At 44.0% G+C, this 27,801-nt stretch overlaps 1 protein-coding gene across 1 annotated transcript in view; it reads left to right on the top strand.

Annotated features, from left to right (window-relative positions):
• LOC124575455 (ionotropic receptor 21a) overlaps nucleotides 1–27,801 on the top strand; it is a 185,340-nt gene that overhangs the window by 70,969 nt on the left and 86,570 nt on the right. Inside the window, exons 4-6 of the mRNA XM_047131196.1 lie at nucleotides 15,967–16,059; nucleotides 20,848–21,018; nucleotides 25,989–26,230. Of these exons, the coding sequence (XP_046987152.1) occupies nucleotides 15,967–16,059; nucleotides 20,848–21,018; nucleotides 25,989–26,230 (506 nt within the window). The remainder of the gene's footprint in view (nucleotides 1–15,966; nucleotides 16,060–20,847; nucleotides 21,019–25,988; nucleotides 26,231–27,801) is intronic.

Below are 27,801 nucleotides of genomic sequence, written 5' to 3'. Positions count from 1 at the left end.
AAGCTGCGAAATGGTAGTTTTGGAGGAGAATTACAAGTACTAGCTGAACTAACAGAAAAACGAATTAAATGTTTTACAAGAAACAGGAGAGAGAAAAGTCATTCGACACTTATTTACGATTGATACTCTTTCGCAAAGCATTGTCGAAGACAAGATTGAAGACAACTGCGGAAGACAGGAAGCTGCGGCTGCAGAAATAAAACTTAGTCTTTTGAAACAAGAGAAAGAAAGATTTTTATTAGCAGTCATTACAACAAACTTTACGCTACTGTGAAACCAAAGCAAGTAAAATAGTAAACAACGCATCAAACATGAGCTGAAGTACACCGTAAACATGATTTTGTTCATAGTTGTTGTTCAGCAACTGCAGAATATTGCAACAAAGACAAAAACTCAGTCATCAGCTGCACGAGATAACCTTTATTTGGTCAACTTTACCGGTTTCGACTCTTTAAACTGTCATCCCCAGAAGTGAAAGTCTCTCAAATCATTGGTAAGCCAACGTCAAAATAGTAATCGGGCAGTAGTGTCCTACAAAGGACTGGCAAAAGATACATATACAAAACAAGCATGCTAAAAGAAAAGTACAAAGATTGAACAGCAGAAGTAAAATGGATTTGTTAAACCAACTGTAAAATAGTTAAGCTTAAGAGCCACAATATACCTCTGCTACAGAATCAACAAAGTAGACTGACTTCTCTAAAAATATATATTATGTGCAATGAGCATCAAACAACTGTCAAATCTCACATCGTACATACTGTAGTATGTGCGACGACAGTCAACCAACATACGAGGTCTGTTCAAAAAATTCCGGAACTTTGTCCACAAAATTGTTCTACGCTTACCTTTTGTTTATTGTGCATGGTCTCCTTCCAAATACTCTACTCCACAATTGATACACCGCTCCCAACGCCGTTTCCACTTCCAGGAGCAGTCTTGATACACCTCTTGCTGGATCGCGCGAAGTGCCGTCTGCAAATTTTCTTTTATTTCGTCTATTGTTGCAAATCTTCGCTCTTCCAACGGAATTTTCAACTTTGGAAATAATAAAAAGTCCGCAGGGGCCAGGTCTGGAGAGTACAGAAGATAAGGCAGCACAGTTCATTTTTTGTGCAATAGTTATTCACCAACAGGGATGAATGTGCGGATGCATTTGATGCAAGAGCCTTGAATTGTCTCGTCTCATTTCAGGCAGTTTCGTTCTCACATTTCCTCGCAGGCATCACAACACGTCCCAATAGTACCGTCGATTAACACTTCGCCCTTGCGGCACGAATTCGTAGTGAACTAATCCTTCAAAGTCAAAGACAACTGTCAGCATGGCTTGACATTTTAACTGACCTGACGAACTTCTTTGGTTTTGCAGAACGTCTCCGACCCATTGTGAAGACTGAACCCTGGACTCGACATCAGAAATGCAGACACACGTCTCATCATCAGTTTTGATTGTTTAGAGGAACATCTGGTTCTCATTTGCACGGTCCAAAAGCTATTCACAGATCGCGAGGCAAAGGTCTTTCTGGTCTTGAATCATAAGCCGAGGGACTGAATTGGCGGCAACACTATGCATTCCAAGATGCCGTGTCAGGATTTCATGATACGATCCAGTTGAAATGCTACATTCTTCTGCAATCTCTCGGCAGCCAGTCTTCGATTGGTACATACAATTTCGTTGACGTTCCTGGCATTAGCATCATCGGTAGACGTCGAAGGGCGTCCTGAACAAGGGTCATCTTTAACTTCCGTCGGCCATTTTTAATCCTTGCGAACCTTTTGTAACAACAAGTAAAATTCAAACACTTACCACCGTAAACTTCCGACATCATTTAGTGTGTCTCTGTAAAGGTTTCCTTGAGTTTCAGGCAAAATTTAATGCAGATGTGTTGTTGCTCTAACACTGCCATCTCGAAATTTGCAAGGTGTGTGACGCGTTCTACTCAATAAAGCACTGAACAATAATCAACAGACATACAACAATGAAACTCCCGGCAGTTACACATTAAATGCAGCCGTGTGCAGGGACGCCAACTGCATTTCGCTCTAACACACCAATGGCGCGATATTATGAATGTTCTGGAATTTTTTAAACAGACTTCGTACATATGACACAAAGGGCGTTGAACACACTTACATATAAACTGGGAGCGCTAGTGTACAATGAACTGCAATAGACTCGGCGACAGTTAAAGCGCAAGTATGCAGTAGACCTTATAAAAACGTTACAAATTCATTAACAAAAGACAATAAACCATGGACCAAACACACGTACAAAAAATAACATCATTATTACTTAAAGCGAAATAAGCAAAGGAAAGTAAACAGTTCAAATTTTATTATCAATTTATGGTGGGACCACGGCCGCTGGAACAGCGGCGAAACGTGAATCTGTTTCAGTGTCCTGGAGACGAGGCCGTCCGCTGGACGCACGTTAACAGGAAACACAAGCAAGTGAGGTCCCGATAGCAGGAAGAGGACGCCACCGACTTTTTTTACGGACCTTGACCGACTCGAAGGCTTGCGAGGGACCCCAGAGCGTGTTTACTAGATGACTTGCTCTGTGGTACTGTGCCTGTAGCTTATCTAGATGCTAAGTAACGCGAGTGGGAGTTGATAAACCTTGGTAGGCGTTTTAACAGGTCACCATGTGACAGCAACACATTAAAAATGAGTAGTATCTCGTGGCACACCTAGAAGACGCCGCCAAAAAGTAATAAACAAAAAATCTGTTACATGAATGCCATTAATACATTCGGGACAGAAATGAAAAACTAGAATTACTTTAACACTGTGAGCAAGTCAGTTTCGAATGTGTAATCAGATACAACATGTGTTCGACTATGAAGTAAGTAATGAGTGTAATGGACAGGGGCACTACGAATGTAGTGTGTGGACATTAAGTTGGGAATGAGGGTCTCACGGGGAGCGTGCAAGGGATAAATCCCTGCAGTCGCACTATCCTCTGTGCCCTCGGTGAAAATCATTTAACAGAGAAGCTAAACAATCAAAAACATTTTACTTTTCAGTGTGAGTTGATCATTCAGCAAATCCTTAGAGTTACGGCGGGAATGTTTATAAGAGATTAATTTTGTATCGTGTGTCGACTAAATGCAAAATTTCCACATCGAGTAAAGATGGCAGGGATAAGAGTTGTGGTTATCACGTAGGATTAGTTCAGAGATAACACACACTAAGTATTCAATACACATTTATTAATAACTCGTATATAACAAATATGGCAGTTGAACATGTTACGCACCGAAAGATAACACTGAAACAAAGCAGTCCAAAGAAGCAAAGTCACCAAGATAGGGCCACCACAGAGTGTTTTTCAATCTGAAGATATTGAGCGAAAGTATACTTATATAAGAATTCTCATCATCTTCGTTGAGTAAGCATTCGCAAAAACGGGTTTTAAAAGCCCTCCTAGTTTGTCCTATATCAAAGCCTGGCACAAAATGCACTGAAATTTATATATTCCAGATTTGAGAGGTTTGTCGGTTCCAGGAGTCTCGTTATGTATAAAAACCAGTTTAGTGACACTATTAGTAGTAAACGCCACATTCAGGTAATATTTTCTTACCGGCTTGGCAATCCCATATGGCATGTTCCCTATGAAAGGAATTTAAAAATATTTCTTCCCAGTGACACCATCTTTATTACGTAAAAAAGAATTACATGAAGATGGTATCTGTTTTTTCGGACATGTCCGAAGGAGCAGATACCGTCCTTGTATAGTTAAGGCTAACCGGCCATTGACCTTCTTCTTCTGTACTAGATGCACACGCGTTGCCCGAACTCTTACAGGACTTGGTAGAATTGTCTGCCGCGAGTAATGTGTGTAATAGGCAGGGCACTACGAATGTAGTGAGTGGAAATTACGCTGGGAATGTGGGTCTCACGGGGAGCGTGCTGGGGATAAATCCCTGCAGTCGCACTATCCTCTGTGCCCTCGGTGGCTCAGATAGAGCCGTCACGGTACCTTAGCGTGTTCAGCCCCCTGTAATAAAAAAAATAAAATAAAAATAAAAAAAAACTGAGTAAAAGAATCAACGATCAACTTGAACGGATGCCCTGTGACGTCCGCACAAACCAAACTCAACGAACATTACCGACCAGAATGAAAAAGAAAAAAAAAAATATGGGTAGAACATCTGCCATGTAAGCAGGAGATCCCGGATTCGAGTCCTGGTCGGGGCAAACATTTTAAACTGTCTTCGTTGATGTATATCAACGCCTGTCGGCATCTTAGGATCTTGATTTAATTATCATTTCATAAAAAAGAATTGGTGTGCTTACTAGTTTTAGCCTTACATAGATTTTACGCAAGACTAGCCGGATACCCGTTGTTGACAGCAGTGTACTTAACGGTTGTTGAGCTCTGCGGCGGCAGCAGAGGGACTAAGAAGAACCTGACATATACGGGCACCCACAGCATGAAAAATAGATAATTTGTGCCTGAAAGGGTGACTGAAAGAAACGTGGATGATGTTATCTGTGATAGTAGATTTCGTATGGATGCAGAAACTAATTTTGCGTCTACCAGATGCAATTTCAACTCGTGGTATGATTGACCGCATGACTGACGTCCCTCTTACTCCGCTGTTGACACAGAGCTTAACGACCTTAAGTACAGCGCTGTCAACAATAGGTATCCGGCTAGTCTTATGCAAAAACTATATAAGGCTAAAATTTGTAAGCATGCTAATTCATCTTTATTAAGATAAAAGATGGTGACACTAGGGAAAAATATTTTACAGTGTCTTTCATGGGGGCAAGCCATTTCCGATTGGCAAGTTATTATGAAAATACAACCTCTATGTGGCGATCACCACTAATAACGTTACTGATCTGCTTTTTATACGTAATGAGAGACCTACAACCTGCCGGCAGGTGTGGCCGTGCGGTTATAGGCGCTTCAGTATGGAACCGAGTGACCGCTACGGTCGCAGGTTCGAATCCTGCCTCGAGCATGGATGTGTATGATGTGCTTAGGTTAGTTAGGTTTAACTAGTTCTAAGTTCTAGGGGACTGATGACCTCAGAAGTTAAGTCCCATAGTGCTCAGAGCCATTTTAACCATTTGAATTTGAAAACGCTGCAGTTCAGTTCTGCTATCGAAGCCCGCCTGCAACTCGCTTGCTTGCGTTTGCTGGTAACGTGCGTCCAGCGGACGGTCTCGTCTGCTGGATACTGAACAGTTCCACTATCGCCGCTGTTCCAGCGGCCCATGGCGCCACCATAAATTGATAATAAAATTTGAACAACCTTCCTTTGCTTATTTCGCCTTGCGTAGTAATGATGTTATTTTTTATATGTGTGTTTGGTTAACACTTGGTCCATGGTTTATTGTCTTTTGTTACTAACTTTATGTGGTTTCTATAAGGTGCATACTTGCGCTCCAGCTGTCGCAGAAGTTCTTTCAGTTTGTTGTACACTGTTGACTGACTGTCGTCGCATATACTATGTATATTGTTAGATTTGACAGTTAATTGTTAAGTACTCATCGCACGTATACTTTTAGCGATGTGACTCTATTTTCCGATTCTGCATCAAAGGTATCTTGTGGCTCTTATGCTTAATTACTTTACATTTGTTTTAACAAACCCATTTTACTTCTGCCATTCAGTCTTACCTTTGTTTTTAACATACTTGCTTTATGTATGTACTTTTTTCAATCCTTTGTATACACTACCGTCCGATTCTTATTTTGACGTTGGCTTTCCAATGATTTGAGCCACTTTCACTTCTGGGGATGACAGTTTAAAACGTCGAAATCGGTAAAGTGGACCAAATAAAGATTACCTCGTGCAGCTGACAACTGAGTTTTTATCTTTGTTGAAATATTCTGCAGCTGTTGAACAACATCTATGAACAATATCATGTTTAAGGTGTACTTCAGCTCCTGTTTGACGCATTGTTTATTACTTTAGTAGTTTTGATTTCACAGTAGCGTAGCTGAAAGTGTTGATGTCATGACTGCTAATAAAAATATTTCTTTCTCTCGTTTCAAAAGGCTAAGTCTTCTTTCTGCAGCCACAGCTTCCTCTCTTCCGCAGTTGTCTTAGATCTTACCTTTGACAGTGCTTTGTAAAAGAATATCGTGTGTAAACAAGTGTCGAATAAGATTTTCTTTTCTCCTGTTTCTTGTACAACCATTTCATTCGCCGCACGGGAGGTAGCTGTGCGTTCTGTGGCGCCTTGCCACGGTTCGCGCGGCTCCCCCCATTGGAGGTTCGAGTCCTCCCTCGGGCATGGGTGTGTGTGTTGTCCGTAGCGTAAGTTAGTTGAAGTTAGATCAAGTAGTGTAGGAACCGATGGCTTCAGCAGTTTGGTCCGATTGAACTCACCAAAAATTTTTCCATTTAATTCGTTTTTCTGTTAGTTCAGCTAGTACTTGTAATTCTCCTCTCAGCTTCGAGGTGAGCTTTTTTCTTTTGCTAACGTTCAGGTTTCACAACCGTAATAAGGACACTCTATACAAGCGTATTTACAATTTTTTTCTTAGTGTGGAAGCTGATGTGTTTGTTCAGCAGAAAGTTCTTTTTGGAGGAATCGTTAGCGCTAGGATTTCACCCGAAACCAGTCCCGCCCACTCACCCCCGGTTTTCCTGGTCTTTGTTCGGCGCCTGGGCATCGTTTCAGTTGACCCACGTGGTTTACCGCGTTCGGCTGCACTTAGAGTGAATGTTAAATTAATATCTGGCTAGGTCTTAAATTTTACCAGACAGTTAAAAGACAGGTTACAAAAAACGTACACAATTGGCCTCAGCTGTGCCAGGTACTTCCACAGCAAACAATTTAGCACTGAATTATTTAAATACGAGAACTCAGGGGTAGGGTTGTTTTGGGGAGGAGACCAAACAGCGAGGTCATCGGTCTCATCGGATTATGGAAGGGCAAATCCTAACGAAATATGTCATATAGGAAAATACCTTACTGTTTTCATTAGGCATTTCTACTTTATGGCATTCTTATATTCTTTGATTTTCGTGAGCTACTATGAGGGCCTACATAAACAAAACGACTTTGACTTATTTCTATATAACGTTGATTTTAGACAACTACTCGACCGCATTCGTGGCTTTACTACCGACATGACAGATTCAAGACCATTGTTTTCGCATTGTATGTTTGCTCTGCTGTTACCCTCAAATAAACGTATTATAATAAGTGAATTAGTTATTGAAAATTTGTCGTTATTGCCCTTAAATAACATCACGTTATTTGTTGTTTTCTATTGCTGGCGATCCTTTCAGTTCTCTATAGATATTTTTATTTCTCTAATAATGCTCGTTCATATTATATTACCATCCAGAAAATTTACATTTCTTATCATTACTGAATTTCATCACAGAGTAACATGTGTTGGACTGTGACGATAACAACTCTGATGTAGGCTTCCAGTTTGTGGAACTGGCGGCTGTTTAGGGGAGGGCCTTACACTATGAATAGGCGTGGAGGGGGGTGATGGGTGGGACTTGTTCCGGGTGAAATCCTAGCGCTAAGGGCAGGTGTTATTCTCCTCTGACATCCTTGAGACATTTACTGTTTTCATAGAAATCTGCATCACAGTTTTACAATTCGCACAGTGTCGAGAGGACCTGTTAGATATTCTCGTTTCTTATGCTGGCCCATTGGGTTGAAATTTAGTATTTTCCTATTCCTGTGTAATATTGGCAAGCAATGTTTTTGTCACTAGAAGGAGACATCTTGGCAATCGGCCACGCTCCCGTAGCCGGCGTGGTGGGCAGAACCCTTCCTGGAATTTCCAGGCCGCTGCATGATGCACCCCTCCTCCCTCCACCCCCCCCCCCCCTTACCATCCTTTTGTTCTCGCCGTCCTGCTCTGGCCAAACAAAAATCCCGTTCCACCGATGATCTCTTTGGCTGAAGGCAGGAACTGTCAGACCTTGTCAACTCTCAGCCTCAGGCGAATTAGGCGACTCACAGTCGCGAACCACAAAGTATATAGATGCCAAGATCGACGACAAGTCGATGGCCGAAAACACAGAAGAGAGGGAACTTCACTACTGCAAATAGCGTGAATTCAAATCAGTATTGTTGCACAAAGCCAAAACCTGTTAAACAACAACACATGCACTCCGAGTTCCAGATCGAGGTCAGCTCCAGAAAGCGAGAGAACACTTAGAACTGGATATTAGGGTAACTTAGGCTCCAGTGGCGAGATACAAACTGCGGAACCAACCTTAGGGCTACTTATTTATTTCCTGTAGTGGACCAACAGCCATCTGAAGCGGAACAATGTGTTGCACACAAACACTAACGCCGACACTTCCTTAGTCGGTTACCATGTCACTGAAGCGGCAGTTCATTAGAACAGCCTTAGGAGAACATACAACACAGCACGTGCTTTCCACTTAGATGCTTGAGTTTTATAGGTATGACATCTCGCAATGTCATGTGCGTCTCTTTCGTGTTGTATATGAGCTAGATTTCGTATGATCACACTAATGGACGAGTATCTGCCATGGGCACTTGCCGGCCGGGGTGGCCGAGCGGTTCTAGGCGCTACAGTCTGGAATCGCGCGACCGCTACGGTAACAGGTTCGAATCCTGCCTGGGGCGTGGATGTGTGTGACGTCTTAGGTTGGTTAGGATTAAGTAGTTCTAAGTTCTAGGGCAGGGGCGGGCAAACGTTGCACGCGGCTCATGAGCGCACAGCGCTGCACGTGTGCTGCTCGCGTGCAGGCGTCGACCGGGGCTGTGGCGACAGCCGGCAGGTTGCGGCAGTGTAGTGCCAGGCTAAGCTGCGGACGTTGATGTGAAGCGAGCACTATACAGTGAACGTTGTATTTCAAGAAACGGAGAAGTGGAGATTTGCTATCTTTTAAAAAGTAATGGGAGAATCATTTTTTCTTTGTGCAAAAACGTGACAATTCGAAATGTTTAATATGTGGCAGTATTCTCGCTGGTCAGCGGAAGTTTAGTATTGAAGGCCATTATAATAAATTTCACAAGGACGAGTGCAATTTATTGTCGGATTCTGAGCGGATGGGGAATTGACTGAGCTTAAGAAGAGCGATCTGACGATACCAGACGAATCTGTCGTAGTTGTCCGGCCGGAGTGACCGAGCGGTTCTAGGCACTACAGTCTGGAACCACGCGACCGCTATGGTCGCAGGTCCGAATCCTGCCTCGGGCATGGATGTGTGTGATGTCCTTAGGTTAGTTAGGTTTAAGTAGTTCTAAGTTCTAGGGGACTGATGACCACAGCAGTTAAGTCCCATAGTGCTCAGAGCCATTTGAATTTGTCGTAGTTGCTGTTGTCACGAGAGATCTGCGACTTTCTCTCGTCATGTCTCTCATCTAACTGATCTAACATTTTATGGAGCACTGTTTTCAAGTTTTCAGGACGACAACAATAATAGCCCAGCGGTATGCGCAAGTTATAAGACTGCGCTTAATATAGCGAGAGCTGGAAAACCATTTGCTGAATTAATAAGTATCGGTTAAGAGCAAACATCAGTGATGAAAATTTACGTAACTGTTTGTGTTTGTCTGTATGTAGAAATTTTGTTCCAGATATTAAACGTTTTGTAAACTCCACCTGTGATAATTAAATAAAACGTATCGTAGGTAATAGGTACTCTTTCAAACCATGATTTCTTTCAAGCACTCCTACTAACCTTATTCATACACTCAATAAAGCAAGCTAGGAAACAAAACGCATTACAGAGGAAGGTGCGGTCAGAAGGTATGGTGGGGATGGGAGATAAGCGGGTGGCCAGCTTGCCCCTGTGTGCACGCGGAACACCTGTTAACCGCACGCGTGCAAGTGCACCGCACATGTGCTGGATTCCTGCCCGCCCCTGTTCTAGGGGACTGGTGACCTCAGCAGTTAAGTCCCATAGTGCTCAGAGCCATTTGAACCAACCATGTGCCCTTCACCCTACTAGAGTAACCATGTCTTTCCTCGGACTTACATGTGAACGACCACGGATGGACAATGCAAAGTGTTAAGTCTAGCACCGTAGATGTCTGTTGACCTTTGGAGTGCATTTGTCGAGAAATGGAGGACGTTTCGGAAAGCCACTCTGGGCAATCTTACCCACATTATAGCAAGCCGCTGTGTTCATGTGTTGCCACGCTAAGGTGTCACATCACATAAGCCGTATAAAGGCGTAGTACTAACAAGGAAACACCACCAACTTGGACTCGTATTTTACGGGGAGAAAAAGCACACTAGCAAGATATCAGCCCAAGCAGTCGATCCCGCGCGAACATTTCGCCCATAATTCTGATGGTGCGCTGTTGTGAAATTCTGAAAGCACAGCTTTTAAACTTTGCGCTCCTGTTGTTTGTCACTCGCTCCGCCCTTCTGCAACCACCTAACGCCCGAGCGCCAAGTACTGTGCAGTGGAGTGGCAACCAGGACCCTCCTATTCAAGGGGTGTTGATGGCGAGGGAAGATGAGAGAGGAGGAGGTGACGTCTGCAAATTTTGTTTTGAAACCTTGTTCAAAAAAATTGTTCAAATGGCTCTGAGCACTATGGGACTTAACTTCTGTGGTCATCAGTCCCCTAGAACTTAGAACTACTTAAACCTAACTAACCTAAGGACATCACACACATCCATGCCCGAGTTAGAATTCGAACCTGCGACAGTAGCGGTCACGCGGTTCCAGACTGAAGCGCCTAGAGCCGCACGGCCACACCGGCCGGCGAAACCTAGTTCGAGAACGCGTTTTTTTAGGCGGGAAGAGTACGTAATGTGTCAATGTCATATTATTCCTGAAAATCAGAATGAATAAAAATGAGCAACTGAAGAATTATTGTGAAGTGAAGTTGAAGATTTTCGATTTAGAATTTAATCATGCCAGTCACGCTGAACCTTTTCCTTACCAGTGTCAGCTTTTCATCACAATAAAATAAAGTAAAATGCACAATGTCGATGTTAATAATTAAACAATGCTGCGCTATTTATTTAACGTCGCACTGATTAATTTACACAGTATTTCTGAATCGGAACATAAAAGTGTTCAAAGCAAAGGGGTCTCTGGCATCACCTTTAGGTTGGAAACGGCACGATTTCAGACAACAAACAAAGTACTACGATTTCTTGGTTCACCGACACTTTGAGCACAAATCCCTTAAGGGGCTCAACACATTCAATATTTATTGACAATATTAGTTTGTCAAACCTTCAACACATTGAGCCGGCCGCGGTGGCCGATCGGTTCTAGGCGCTTCAGTCCGGAACCGCGCGACTGCTACGGTCGCAGGTTCGAATCCTGCCCAGGCATGGATGTGTGTGATGTCCTTAGGTTAGTTAGGTTTAAGTAGTTCTAAGTTCTAGGGGACTGATGACCTCAGGTGTTAAGTCCCACAGCGCTCAGAACCATTTGAACCAACATATTGAAGCGACCTCACACTTTCAATAACATTGATAAAAACTGTCAATAGACAACGCGATTTTACAAGATTAAGGTGTCGAACACCCAAAACAATGCGTGTGCTGCAATTATATTATCTATAAAATGCACGGAACAGAAAACAAAGAAAAACAGGACATGGTTCGGAGAATAGTTGGAAAAAGGAGAGACTGATCACACAATAATTTACTGACTGGACTCAGAACCACGGATCCGAAAGACTTCATAAATTATTTTCCGATGAATCCCGCGTCGTACGACAAGTTATCAGTGATGATGCGAGGTAAAATAGAGAAGCAGAATACGTTAATGAGGGAGGTAGTCACAGTCGACGAGAGATTAGGAGTAATTTCGAGATGATGGCGACAGGCAGGTCATACTAACCGTCGAAGTTTAGTTCTGTTACATCAGCAAGCACAAGTAGTAAAATTCTATGGAAATCTGTAAAGCAATTATATCTGCCTGGCAAGGATCTGTGCGGACAATAAAGGTAATATACTGCGCTTTGTAATAGTTTGGTTAAATTGACGTGCATTTCGCAGACCTCTTATTAGTAATCATTGCAGATATATGACGTATTTCTCAAAACGAGAGCGTTTTTCCAAACTGCTATGTAATACATGAATCTATACTATGTTTTCAAATTAATGTAATAATGAATGTCATAGGGAATTCTCCGTTAACATTTCTTAAGTGGCATATACAATGATTACCATTGCACTGGCGAATTAAAATTATTTTGTGTTAAAAGACTCCTAAAAAATTGCAACAGATGTGACACACACAACAGCGAATTGAAAAAATAAACAGTGCACGCTAACGCCGCGTGGCTGGTTCCTCAAGTCTGTGAACATCTCAGAGGGGAACATTGTCAAACTGTCAGTTATTTGATCTTATACGTTCAGTATGTATTGACAATACTGAAGCTGTACATTGAGGCCTATCTATACTGCTCGTCAGTATTTCTAGTATTGACAATACGTGAATACGCGCCCTCAGACCGTCAAGATATTGACAGTTTGACAATATTATTGAGCATGTGAGGACCGCTATACTTCCTCCACTTACAGTACTTTGCACTCGAGCGTTAGGCGGCCGCAATGAAATGGAACGAGTGACAAACAGCCGGCGCTGGCGATGTTTGAATGTAGTTCGTATCGAAGATCATAACTGCATACAGTGACAAGTTTGGCCCAAATTTTCGTGCGGGATCAGTTTTTTGGACTGGCATCTCACCAGTGTACTTTTTCGTCTTAAAATATGAAAACAAATTGTATGTGAAATGGGATGACCACGTAAGATCAGTATTATCGAATACGGATGGAACACCTAGAACTGTTGGAGGGGTTCTGGGAAAGTTACTTAGTTAGCTACGTGTTCCACTGATCAATAGCACGGAAAAACCGTTATGACGTGAAACGTGTCAAATGCACAAGAAATGCGCACAGGAAACAAGTTTTTTTGTGTACTGCTTCTGTAAAGAAAAATACTTACAAGAATACTTACAGGGAATTGTGGTAGGGTTCGGAATCTTTATAAAGTGGGCATGGTAGTAGACATCGAAGTAATTTAGGTACGCGCTGCTAGGGTCGAAACAGTAATTCTTGTATGACCATACTGGGGTAGATGCATATAACCTGGATTTCAGAAAGACTGTGTATTTCTCGCAGAGATCGCGAGAATAAGATACGACTGACTGAGGTGCTTACAAACGCATACAGACATTCTTCCCTCGCTCACTCGAAAAACGGGCAATAACAGACAGGTAATCGCAAATATTGGCACGACGTACTCTTTACTATGCACTGTAGAGAGGACTGTGAAATTATGTAGAATGGCTGGTCATAGAGGTTCAGTTATCACCTTGCCGAATAAATCAAGCTGCAGTCATGATACTTAATGGTGATTATGATGGTGTTAGTCCTTCTCTGCGTATTTACCCTTCAAACCACAAACTTTCCCCAACGATAGATGATCTTGGTTGCAGGAGTCTATATTTTGGTTGTTGAGGAAACTTTCCATCACGAAAGTTGTTGCGTCGTCACCCTGGAAATGCTTGCAAATGATTTGTTCATCCGAAGAAAGAGGAAGAAGTCCCTGGTTGCCACGCTAGAAGAATACGGAGGGTTGCGCCAAATTTGGTAGCCCATAGAAGCATCAAGGGTGCCTGCGCTTGTGCACAATGAGCTGTTGCATTGTCGTGGAGCGAGAGGCGAGCTTTGTCATGTGCGAAATGTCATCCATAATGTTGCAAACTGATTTACATCTCTTCCATTATCGCCTCTATTGTGATATGTCGGTCTTCGAGCACCAGGGTCTCCACTTCTCTTGTAATCCCCGGTTCTTCGCAAAGAAATGTTCTACCACTTCATTCTTCACCATTCAACCTTCTTTGATCACGCTTGAAGCTCTCACGCCACCTAACCCCAGTGTCATATGATGGGGGCATGTTACCGCATACTTCCACTAACTCAGCACGGATTGCTGCACGTTGTTCCCCTTCATATTCAGAAATTATCGCAAGATCCTCCAATACCAGTGGGTTCCGCCATTTTTCTTCGGCACCTGAAGTAGCATGGCACGATCCTGTGACATGATGAATGCAGTGTGTATCAGTACCACAGACATGTACCAGCAAACAAACAAAAATGATTACGCATTTTAATTTTTTCGAGGTGATATAGTCATGCACAAGGGAAGACCGGAAAGTAAAGCACAATACTGCTATTACCAAAAAGTTTAATGGGTAACAAAAAAACAACATACGAAATTACGACTTTTACCTCCTTTTCTACACAGTCCCCAACCTCTCAAAACATTTCTCCCAACGTTGTATCAGTTTCAAAATGCCATTTCCGTAGAAGGTCGTTTGGTTGGTGTACAGCCATCTGCGGACTGCTGATTTCACTTCCGTATCTGTCGCAAAGCGATGGCCAGAAAGGAATTTCTTCATGGGACCCAACAGATGGAAGTCTGACAGTGCAAGGTCTGTACTGTATGATCGATGCTGGAGCACCTCCCACCTAACTCTAGGTATTTTCAGCTTTTTCTTGAAGAAGTTTGACACGCTCGGCATTAATGTTGTGGCATTTGGCACGAAGGGCACGAAGAAATTCAACCAACGTTTTAACATGGGCTGCAGCATTCACAGTGGTCCCGTGTTCACCAAAGCCCACCAATAACACATAATGCATATCCCAGAACACCATGAAAAGCACTTTCCCAACAGATTGGCATTTGGAACTTTTTATGTAAGCAGAACCAGCATGTTTCCACTCGACAGAGGCCTGCATGGTTTTGGGCGTGTGATGGTATGCCCACGACTTATCACCAGAGACCAATCCTTTCAGAAAGCTATGCCCTTCTGCGGCGTAATGCGTTAAGTGATCCAAGCTTCCCATCGTTCGCTGGCCCTTGTAGTTTTCTGTCAGATTCTTAGGCACCTAGCGAGCACTAACTTTACGAAATTTCAACGTGGCATGAACAGTAGCGTCCACTGCACCATAGGAAATGTTGAACTGCTGAGATAAGGATTGCAATTGCAGAAGCCGCTCTTTCGAAGTTGCTGCCTCAATGGCTCCGACTTTTTGCGGAGTTGCAGCTGTTAGCGGCCGCCCGGAGCGTGGCGAATCACTGAGGTTCAAAAAATCGTTCAAGTGGCTCTGAGCACTATGCGACTTAACTTCTGAGGTCATCAGTCGCCTAGAACTTAGAACTAATTAAACCTAACTAACCTAAGGACATCACACACATCCATGCCCGAGGCAGGACTCGAACCTCCGACCGTAGCGGTCGCACGGCTCCAGATTGTAGCGCCTAGAGCCGCACGGCCACCCCGGCCGGCAATCACTGAGGTCCACACGGCCCTCTTGGAAGAATGTAGACCACCTGCAGACATTGCTACAGGCCATACAGTCATCCCCATAAACGCCACGCATGTTTCTGTGAACTCCACTCGGGTTATGCCGTTTTGCCCACAAATATCGAACTACACTTCGCTGCTCGTCACAAGCTGACGACAGTAACACGGGCGCCATGTTTGTTTCGCAGTTCAGTCTTCTCTCGCTAGAGCTACACATGAAATATATAAAACAATAATAATAATTATTATTATTATCATGGGACCATATATATCCTCTGTAGCTCAAACTTCAAACTATGTCGTCCGAAATTTCAACATTCTGGCTGCAGTACCAGGGGTAAAAAAAATTATTGTGCCCTGCTTCCCGATTCTCCCATTTAGTAATGTCTGAAATTCGTTGACTTGAGTTTCGATGCAACCTGGTATGCACAGGGAGTGTTCTCACACATACTATTTTTATGTGCATGCGACGCGACAAATGAGGATAGTAAATCGAACACTCTGTTGAACTTCTATACTTCCGCACACTCGGTGTCTCATCCACTGTGTCATCTTATCTCAAAATGAGTACGACTAGCTATGGGAAGCCGATGGCATCAGGGCGAGGTCTTTTGTGGTGAGTGCTAGCTTCTTGTCATTAATGCTCTCTGATTTCAGCTATTAAACGCTTAGCTATAGTGGTGCTCCTGGTAATGGTGGCTTGTGTGCAGCCAGGACAAATGGACAGGGGTGGAGGTGTTGCTGCTACAGACCATGGCGCAGGCGCTCAGGGTCCCCCTGGAGTTCGTCGACGTCAGCGGCAGGTACAGTACACAATAATAATAATAATACTTTAATAATAATCTTCTTTTTGCATCATCAGTTTGCTTTGATGCAGCCTTCCAAGAATCCCTCCCCTGACAGCCCTTCATCTCAGATTAGCATTTGCACCCAAAAACGCTTCGCTGTTCTGGCCCGAAATGCGTCAGTCGCGATCGACCGACCACTACGTCATCCCCAATCAATGACATCATGGCGGTATGGAAGGGAGTGTGGTCAGCACACCTTTCTCCTCGGTGCCTCTTCTCTTTGTCAATTTTTCCCACAGGTTCCCCTTCTCTCCGATTCTGCGGAGAACCTCCTCAGTTTCTTATCTTATCACTTGTGCTAATTTTCCTTACTTGTTATTATACATATTCAATGAAGCTAAAACATCATTAAATCCAACTATTAATTGTTGTTGTGGTCTTCATTCCTGAGACTGGTTTGATGCAGCTCTCCATGCTACTCTATCCTGTGCAAGCTTCTTCATCTCTCAGTACCTACTGCAACCTACATCCTTCTGAATATGCTTAGTGTATTCATCTCTTGGTCTCCCTCTACGATTTTTACCCTCCACGCTGCCCTCCAGTGCTAAATTTGTGATGCCTCAAAACATGTCCTACCAACCGGTCCCTTCTTCTTGTAAGTTGTGCCACAAGCTCCTCTTCTCCCCAATTCTATTCCTCTTCATTAGTTATGTGATCTACCCAGCTAATCTTCAGCATTCTTCTGTAGCACCACATTTCGGAAGCTTCTGTTCTCCTCTTTTCCAAACTATTTATCGCCCATGTTTCACTTCCATACATGGCTACACTCCATGCAAATACTTTCAGAAACGACTTCCTGACACTTAAGCCTATACTCGATGATAACAAATTTCTCTTCTTCAGAAACGCTTTCCTTGCCATTGCCAGTCTACATTTTATATCCTCTTTACTTCGACCATCATCAGTTATTTTGCTCCCTAAATAGCAAAACTCCTTTACTACTTTAAGTGTCTCATTTCCTAATCTAATTCCCTCAGCATCACCGGACTTAATTCGACTACATTCCATTATCCTCGTTTTGCTTTTGTTGATGTTGATCTTATATCCTCCTTTCAAGACACTGTCCATTCCGTTCAACTGCTCTTCCAAGTCCTTTGCTGTCTCTGACAGAATTACAATGTCATCGGCGAACCTCAAAGTTTTTATTTCTTCTCCATGGATTTTAATACCTACTACGAATTTTTCTTTTGTTTCCTTTACTGCTTGCTCAATATACAGATTGAATAACATCGGGGAGAGGCTAAAAGCCTGTCTCACTCCCTTCCCAACCACTGCTTCCCTTTCATGCCCCTCGACTCTTATAACTGCCATCTGGTTTCTGTACAAATTGTAAATAGTTTTTCACTCCTTGTATTTTACTCCTGCCACCTTCAGAATTTGAAAGAGAGTATTCCAGTCAACATAATCAAAAGCTCTCTCTAAGTCTACAAATGCTAGAAACGTAGGTTTGCCTTTCCTTAATCTTTCTTCTAAGATAAGTCGTAAGGTCAGTATTGCCTCACGTGTTCCAACATTTCTACGGAATCCAAACTGATCTTCCCTGAGGTCGGCTTCTACCAATTTTTCCATTCGTCTGTAAAGAATTCGTGTTAGTACTTTGCAGCTGTGACTTATTAAACTGATCATTCGGTAATTTTTACATCTGTCAACACCTGCTTTCTTTGGGATTTGAATTATTATATTCTTCTTGAAGCCTGAGGGTGTTTCGCCTGTCTCATACATCTTGCTCACCAGATGGTAGAGTTTTGTCAGGACTGGCTCTCCCAAGACCGTCAATAGTCCTAATGGAATATTGTCTACTCCCGGGGCCTTGTTTCGACTTAGGTCTTTCAGTGCTTTGTCAAACTCTTCACGCAGTATCCTATCTCCCATTTCATCTTCATCTACATCCTGTTCCATTTCCATAATATTTTCCTGAAGTACATCGCCCTTGTATAGACACTCTATATACTCCTTCCACCTTTCTGCTTTTCCTTATTTGCTTAGAACTGGGTTTCCACCTGTGCTCTTGATATTCATGCAAGTGGTTCTCCTTTCTCCAAAGGTCTCTTTAATTTTCCTGTAGGCACTATTTGACCATAAGTATCCGCACTTCCACGTGTAAAGCGTAACTGGCCACTAAATATCAGGAGAGGCGGACTCGCCAGTATATAATGGAGTAGGGGGGAGGGGGCGGAGAGAGGAGGGGGTATTCTGTTGTCAGTAGGCCAGCAGTAATAGCAGAATGCGTAGGTCAGGACAGATGAGTTACTTCGAACGCGAGCTAGTCGTTGGGTGGCACTTGAGCAACAAATACATCAGATTCATTTCGATCATTCTGAACCTGCCTAAATCAACTGTTGGTGCCGTGGTTGTGATTGTAAACGCGAAGGAAGACCTCATGCAATGGTGGAAAGGAGCTTTCGATTATTGTGGATGGTGTTTGTAAATAATCACGTGAAAGCAGCGGAAGGAATCTCTCGTGAGTTCCAAAGTGCTATAAGCAATCCAGCAAGAACAATGTCGATTCGTAGCGAATTAAAAGAGAATGAGGCGCAACGGATGAGCAGCGTCTCGTAAGCCACACATTTCTGTATGCAGTGCTAATGGTCGCTTGAGTTGGTGTAAAGAGCGACGCCAATGGGCAATGTATGAGGAGAAAGGAATGATTTACAGTGATGAATCATGCTATACCCTGCGGCACTCCGATGGTGCTGTTTGGGTTTGGCGAACGGCTCGCGACCTCAACCAGCCACCATGTGTAATACCAACAGTGAAATACGGATGGGGGAGTTTTTCGTGATGGACTCGACTAATGTATGAAGTAGTGCTGGAGGGAACTGACACCATGAATCCTACAGGGCTTTCCATAAGTCCTAAGTGTACGAGGGGATGGAGATCTCTTCTGAGCAGAGAGTTGCAAGGCATCCCAGATATGCTCAATGATGTTCATGTCTTGGGATTTTGGTGGCCAACGGAAGAGTTTAAACTCATAAGAGTGTTCCTGCAGCCACTCTGTAGCAATTCTGGACGTGTGGGGTGTCGCATTGTCCTGCTGGAATTGCCCAAATCTGTCAGAATGCACAGTGGACATGAATAGATTCAGGTGACCAAACAGAATGCTTACGTATGTGTCACCTGTGAGAGTCGTATCTAGACGTATCAGGTGTCCCATATCACTCCAACTGCACATGCCCCGTACAGTTACCAAGCCTCCGACAGCTTGTACAGTCCATTGCTGACATGCAGAGTCCATGGGTTCATGAGGCTGTGTCCATACCGACAAATGTCTATTTGCTGGTTACAATTTGAAACGAGACTCGTCTGACCAAACAACATGTTTCCAGTCATCAACTGTGCAGTGTCGGTGTTGACCGGCCCAGGCAAGCTGTAAAGCTTTGCGCCGTGCAGTCGTCAAGGATACATGAGTTGGCCTTCGGCTCCGAAAGCCGACATCGATGATGTTTGGTTGAATGGTTCGCACGCTGACACTTGTTGATGGCTCGGCATTGAAATGTGCAGCAGTTTGCGGAAGGATTACACTTCTGTCACGTTGAACGCTTCTCTTCAGTCGTCGTTCGTTCCGTTCTTTCAGGATCTTTTTCCGGCCGCAGCAATGTCGGAGATTTGATGTTTTCCCGATTTCTTGATGTTCACGGAATGCTAGTGAAATGGTCGCATGGGAAATTCCCCACTTCATCGCTACCTGGGAGATGCTGTGTCCCATAGCTCGTGCGCCGTGTGTAACACCACGTTCAAACTCACTTGAATCTTGATAACCTGTCACTGTAGCAGCAGTAACCGATCGAACAATTGCACCAGACACTGTTGTCTTATATAGGCGTTGCCGACGGCAGCGCCGTATTCTGCCTGTTTACATATTTCTGTATTTGAATACGCATGCCTATACCAGTGTCTTGCGCGTTCCAATGTAGTGCCCTTGCTGCGCTTATTGCGGAAAGGTATGAAGGCATTTTGCAGCACTGCATACCGCGTGCAGTGGAGGAAGTGTTCAGAGAGTATCACTGTATGTTCGAGCATGACAGCACACCCTGTCATAAAGCAGCATCTGTGAGACAAAGATTGTTCATCGATCACGTTCCTGAAATCGTGTAGTCCGCCCAAAGTCCCGATATGAACGACATGGAACACCTTTGTGATGAATTAGAGAGTCGACTTCGCTCCAAATTCCAGCGTCCAACGTCACGACCTTCGCTGGTTTCGGCCCACGAGAAAAACTTTACTGCCCCTTCTCCACAGACTATCAGTGGAGAGCGTCGCCAGCTGTGATAAAAGTGAATAGTAGACACTTTCCATATTAATGTGTGCTAATAGGTATCCGTATACTTCTGATCAGATAGTGTAGACTTGGTTCAAATGGCTCTGAGGACTATGGGACTTAACATCTGAGGTCATTAGTCCCCTAGAATATAGAACTATTTAAACCTAACCAACCTAAGGACATCACACACATCCATGCCCGAGGCAGGATTCGAACATGCGACCGTAGCGATCGCGCGGTTCCAGACTGAAGCGCCTAGAACCGCTCTGCCACACCGGCCGGCAGTGTAGACTTGTCTCCGGTTCATTGTAACTTGTAGCAACAGCGTGCGGGTACCAAGTTTAGGCAGTCGGTGCAATTCCGTGGTCTGTTATTGTGCACTGAAAGGAACGTGTGAAAGGGCACTAAGGAAAACAAAAATGTATTGTACGCTCTGTGGCTGTCTTTGGGAGCGGACGGAGAAAGATATGCTGCTCCCCCAGGAGCGGGTCGCCTGGGGACGCGGTGGTGTCGGCTGTGTCTGCCGGCGAGGCGCACGTGGGGGCCGCCGGGGTGTACCAGACGCCGGAGCGCCTGAGGGCCGCCGCCTTCACCACGCCGCACTCCGTAGACTGCGCCGTCTTCCTCTCGCTCGCCACAGCCGCCCTGCCCAGGTAACGTTCTCCATCCGACCACCCCCGCCTCTCCTAACCCTGCATCCCCCTTCTCTTGAGGTTCGTTTGAGCAGTTACCAGACAGCGCCAGACAACAGGCTGTACTGCGCATGCGCAGCTACGATGACGTAGGCAGCCCGTGCAATGGTGCTTGCTCTGCTCATACGCTTTTCGTGGCATTTCTGGTGGAATTTCGTGCGTGGTGCGGCATCATGTGAACATGTGCAGCCCTGCGGCATGTTGTTGAGAGGACATACAGAGTTGTGCTTAGAGCAGTTGTTTTATCATATCCCACCCAGATAAAGGATGCAAATAAGGAAGCAGTTCTTGGCAAAATATCATTTCAAAATTAGACTCCACAGCTCGAAGTACCGTAAAATTTTGCTAAGGGGTGACTTTGACAGTTTTTTTTTTTTTTTTTTTTTAAATTCGTATTCTGCAATATTGTTATGTAGCATTTCCAACAGGTTTACATCTACACAACACTGCAAAAAGCTAGTAGGATGGAATACAAATTTCTTGCAAAAAAAATGAGACAGTTTCTTGTGTAGCTTACACCGGAATAATGGACAATAAATTTCATGACTATTTCAAAAAAAAAAAAAAAAAAATAACATGGTTGTCTGTGAGGCAAAGAAACTGTACAACTGACAGTTTATATTCTACTCTAGGTGGTGGTTAGTGTTTAACGTCCCGTCGACAACGAGGTCATTAGAGACGGAGCGCAAGCTCGGGTTAGGGAAGGATTGGGAAGGAAATCGGCCGTGCCCTTTCAAAGGAACCATCCCGGCATTTGCCTGAAACGATTTAGGGAAATCACGGAAAACCTAAATCAGGATGCCTGGCGACGGGATTGAACCGTCGTCCTCCCGAATGCGAGTCCAGTGTGCTAACCACTGCGCCACCTCGCTCGGTCTACTCTAGGAGTAAATATGAAGCCATGTGGGCAGTTAAAACGATAAAACACGGTATGCTGCCAGTCTACAATTTAGCATAGAATGGCATTCCATAAAATTAAGACGTAAACACAAATTAAGAAATAGCTTCAGGCCTAGAGCGAGTACTAGACAAGTGCCTTGAGATCGAAAAACACTTTCACAGAAGGCTGATTTGTAAAATTCTGCTACAGCTGTCATTATATTTGAAACAAAATATTTAGTTCAAAACTACTGACCAAATTTCCCTACTTAGTCAGCTTCAAGTCAATGTTTACGTGTGTTTGCTGAGGTGGCAGCAGCTCATCTGTGCACCACTGGGAGTTACAGTAACCATTCCTCTGACCACGAAATTTTGAAATTCCGCAAATCCAACATTATACAAATCAATGCCGAAACCCGATAATCACCGAACAAGTCTCTCAAAATTTTAGTACCAAATGCTCTTGGTTTCCTGTGACCGATTACAGAGTAACTCTATCTCTCCCTCCCACCAAACCCCCTTTTATCTTTCTGTCTATACTGCACTGAAAATATCAGCGCAACACTGCAGATGTCTACGGTATTCGCTGTGTTCGGACAAGCAACAGTAAAGCGCACTGTACTCTTCGCTGTCTAGCATACATAAAGAGCTACTCGGTTCCGTTTCGGGTCTGTTTTTCTGGAAGTCTTAGTTGTACGTTAAAGCGATATACAGCAGCATGGTTAGCCTTTCTGGTGAAGAATTAACCGAGGTGCATCTTGTACATTGGTTTACTGAATGCAACAGAAAAACGTCGCAGTGGCACTGCGCTGACCTGTTCCCACAGCGACAGTACTTTTGCATCTAAGTGTTGGTACACTACGCTGTGTTGTGTGTTGTACTCTCTGACGATTTCAAATTTCGTGGTTTTTCACTGCTATGAAGCAGTTTTCACAGAAACAAGGTAATTAGGGTAACAAATGAATCACAAAAACATTACTACTCGCTAACGAGCCATCAAAGACGACATATGCCTTGTTCCAAAATACAGAATGGCTATTATTAAACTTGCTGTGTACTGAACACTGCAGTGCGGGACGTATACATCGCAGGACGCTGAATCATCTTAGGTATGTTCACTAATCGGTGCGCTCGTGGAGTATGCTGAAAAAATACTTGTTCCAAATTCCGTCCTAGGTGAAAAATGGCGCCATAAGTAGTCAGAATGTGAAATGTTTCCTGGTTTGATGTCAGCATGCTATTTGTCCCTTGCCAACGCACGTCGGTTTTTTTTCTGAAGTGACTTTTGGTGTAAAGGGTTAAGACGGTTGCCGTTTTCCATGCGAAACGCAGTGACCATTGAGAGGAATGACACTGCACTTCTGGTAAAACTATTTTATCAGATCTGTAAGAACAGCAGCACTGCTTTGCTGGAATATCTTTGACAGAGACAGCTGTGAAGAGGTCCCATGTCAGTAAATGGACTAAAGAATATGATCAATAAATTTGAAGAAACAAGTGAATTAGATGGTGCAGCAGGGAGAGGGAAGTGGCTCATTCCCATGGTAGTTTTCCATGAAGTTGCTGTAGCTATAGCCGATCGTGGAGCACATGCCTCAAATTCTGCAGCCAGTGCTCGAGTTGTGTCGCGGGAATTGTCTTTCCTCCGGTTAACAGTTCAAAAGATTTTGCAACCTCCTTGCAAGATACAGAATGTGCACCACACGAAGCCCCAAGATAGACAACAACGCCATGACTACGCCCGCTTCAGTCCGGAACCGCGCTGCTGCTACGGTCGCAGGTTCGAATCCTGCCTCGCGCATGGATGTGTATGATGTCCTTAGTTTAGTTAGGTTTAAGTAGTTCTAAGTCTAGGGGACTGATGACCTCAGATGTTAAGTTCCATAGTGCTTAGAGCCATTTGAACCATTTCTTTTTTTTTTTTTTACTTCGCTCTTCGTTTTCTAAAAATGGATGACATGTGGCCGAATAATATTGTTAGGACTTACGAAGCACATTTCACTCTGCACGTTGCCGTGAATGCACAGAACTGTCGCATACGGGGCTCTACTCCGGCACATGTTGTGCAGGAACTTCCACTGCACTCAGCGTATGTGACTCTGTGGCGCTATTTCACAATCAGTAGCCTGTTGGGCGTAGAGTGACATCTGCTCGTTATAAGGACCTCCTTGGGCAACACTTGATTTCAGCTTTGCAGCAACGCAACTGCGCCCACGCCACCATTTTCACGCAAGATGGGGCGACGCCACATGTTATTTGCCACGTAAATCTTCGGTAACGACCCCATCACCTCTAGGAAATTTCAGGAAGTGTGGCCTTCCAGATTCCCGACCTAAATCTATATGGCTTCTGGTCATGGGGATATCTGAAAGATCGTGTCTACCAGGGATGTATCCAGTCTCTTCCTGACCTGAAGCATAGCATACGAGCACATATCGCTCTGGTTTCACCGGATATGCTTCGAGCAACTGGTGATATTGTCGCGTTAAGGATGGAGCATGTTGCTGAGGCGGGAGACCATACTGAAAACATAACTTGTGACCATAAACTAATTATTCGTGCCAGAATCACCGTTATGATGTGTTCGATCGTTCCTCTCCTATTCCTGCACCGACACCATATTTGACTGCTTGCAGCGCCATATTTTTGCTGTTCACAAGAATAAGAATTATTATTTTTTTCAGAATAGACCACGATCGGACCGATTAAAGAATGCAATAACATACCTATGATGTTTCTGCGTTCTGCGATGTGTACAGCCTACAGTGTAGCTCTCGGAATACCGCCAGTTTAATTGTAATCACCTGCTGTCAAAAAATATTCTTGAACAACTTCCCAAATGTTGTCCGTGGAGTCCAGGTTCGCCATGCATATAATTGACTTGGCAGATAACGGCAGAAACTCCAAATGGCTGTTTGCGGATGTTTCTGTTGAACAATCGACCCTTGATCAGGGATTAACTGTTGACATTAAAGGTAAATAAATGGAATAAATAGGCGGAAACAGTCATTCCTTTCGACTAAACAACCGGTGAAACAGTAACAGCCGTAAAGGAGCTAGAGCTATTCATACTCTGAAACTTTAAGCGGAACGACGATGTAAACGACCTGTAGTAAAAGCAGATGCCGCATTGAAAGAATCCCACAGAAACTTAGTTCATCCATAATTGAAATAGTTTACAAAACAGCCGATCGCCTAATTCGTGAGTGTTGCTTAACTGTCTGCTATCTTGACCAGGTAGGATTGACAGCAGAGTCAGAGCAGATTTGAGAAGAGGGCACGTTTCGTCACGGATTCGTTGAGTAAGCGGGTGGTCATCAAATTCCAGTGGGAGACGCTACAAGAGAGGTGCTGTGCATAATGCAGAGGTATATTGCTAGAATTTTAGAGGGAGGGCATTCCAAAATAAATAAAGCAGCACATTGTTTCCTCGCTCAAACATCTCGCGAAAAGATAACGACGGGAAAACAAGACTAGTTGGAGCTGTTACGGAGGCTTACCGACAGTCATTCTTCCCACGCGCCATTCGTGAGTGGAACAGGAAATGTGGCAGCCCATCCTCACTTTATCAATGGACGCAGACATGATGCGCCACTTTCTTTCTTCTTCTCTGATGCCATGCTGCAGTACTGTGGCGTGGACATTTCAATGTGCACCACAACTGCAGACATGTAGCTGCAAACAAACAAAATATGAATTATGTAGCTTTATTTTCTCAAAGTGATAACTAGAACTTTGGGGCTACCCCGAAACGAGAAGGGCCTGCACTCAGGAAGGGATAATTTGGGAGAGCACTGCTTGAGTAGTTCTTGTGATGTAAGATAGGAGGTCTCACTGGGGCTGGAGGTTTGGTATTAGTGATGAGTTTTTAGTGAGAGGATGGGTGGTATGGAAACACTGGTTTTGGGATAGATGTAACTAGGATTGACTCCAGACCATGGTTATGAGGTGTAAAGAGTACAAGACTAGGCGAGGGAAAGAGAGAGCTCTAATGTGGCTGAGTATATGGACTGGAACAGGCCTGGAAGGATTGCTATCTTTTTGGTTGGCAGGTACCGCGCCATCCTAGGCCCCTTCGACTGGAGCGTGTGGCTGGCGCTCACAGTGGTCTACCTGCTGGCCATCTTCCCACTGGCCTTCTCCAACACACACTCGCTGCGGCACCTGTTGGAGGACCCCTGGGAGCTGGAGAACATGTTCTGGTACGTGTTCGGCACCTTCACCAACGCCTTCACCTTCACCGGCCGCCGCTGCTGGAGCAACTCCACCAAAAACGCCACCAGGATGCTCATTGGTGAGTCGTTCACCAAAGGCCCCTCCACTCTACATAAGGACTACAGTCAGTTCTGTAGTAATTATGTGGAAAACAGAGGAAGCAGAAGATAAGCTGCAACTTATTCAGAAACCAGACTGTAATTCTAAAAGACTAGGGACATAAAAAGGAGACAGTAACTGGGAAAATAGTGAGATGAACAGAGATCCAAGTCATAGTCAAGGTCTAGAAAATATTGAAACATCAGCGTGTGGAGGCTCCACTAATGATATATGAAGTGCCGGTCCATCTGCTGGACTGGGTACTTATTCCCTGTTGAGAGCTAACAGCCATCCAAATGTGACGTGTTTGTCGTGATTGCTGAAATCACAGCAGTTGAAACTGTATCACGTGACACAAAAATACAGGTTTATCAACAAATGTCTCCGGGCTTCGGAAGACGACTGCCTGAAAACTATAAGACATGCGTGAAACAGACACATATCAGACATGAATCAGTTTGATATGGATTATATATCTTACTGTTCTGATACGTCCGGCAGCTAATGGTGTGCTCTGCAACTACACCATTGCGCATATAACGATCGGAACTTGAAGAGGTGATCTAGCGACAGATATTTTTCTGTTCTCTGTAAGTGTAGTAGTTGTCATGCAGCCGTCTTTTAATACCCCAAAGCACTTATGACTAACCCTATGTTTTCGCTGCAACTCTCTGAGTCATCACCATATCGCTGGAGTGGTGGGATATTAGATGAATCATGAAAACACGTCGTTTCAACTGATGCTATACACACAGAAACACACCCACAGAAACACATACACACATACATTTTTATTTATTGTCTTGGACACTGCACCAATATTATCACAGGATAAAATTGAAAACCAAAGTGCCCCAAGAGCGTTGTCTGTCTTCATGAGTTAGGAAAACCACTCCAGAGACATGAGGACTCTTTTGAGGCCCCTAAGTGACCTGATCGCAGATATGTCGGGCACATCTGGAGGGTGACGTATGTGGTCTGGACATAGCTGTACCACTCTCTGTGAATCGTGGGCAGCGGAGCAGCGGTCATCAATCAGAAAGGTGCCTAACAGTACTTTCGTTGAAGCCGTAACTATTATCATGAGGATGAGGAGGACTTTTACCCGTTACTCGTAAAATTTCGAACAGCGACCTTCAAATGGCCGAAGGTGTGACTCCTGTCCTGTATATTCAGTCTTCAATTCGAAACATGTGTCCCAACGATAGATGACTTGGCAGATACCTCTATTGTAGATATCAGCATGCTGGCTGTTCGGGAGACTTAGCATCTCGAAAATCACCTTGGCTTCGTTCTGGAAATGTCTGTCACTCACCTGAGGAAAGAGGAGGATGTCATTGGGGGACATCTCAGGAGAATGCGGAGGATGATACAGTATTCAATAGCCAAAAGAAGTAGCTTGTGTGACTGCGTGTCAAGAATTAGCTGGGACTTTATCGTGGAGTAAAAAGACTTTGTTTGCCTTCAGCGTGAGTACAATATTTAGCCCTCAAGAATTGTATGTAGAGTAAAATGAAGTTTTTAAACTTAGAATGAACATGTCACTTTAGA

Source organism: Schistocerca americana, chromosome 1, assembly GCF_021461395.2.
Source record: "Schistocerca americana isolate TAMUIC-IGC-003095 chromosome 1, iqSchAmer2.1, whole genome shotgun sequence".
Taxonomy (NCBI): Eukaryota; Metazoa; Arthropoda; class Insecta; order Orthoptera; family Acrididae; genus Schistocerca; species Schistocerca americana.
The sequence above is the reverse complement of the archived record's forward strand: the minus strand, read 5'-3'. Positions and strand labels throughout refer to the sequence as shown.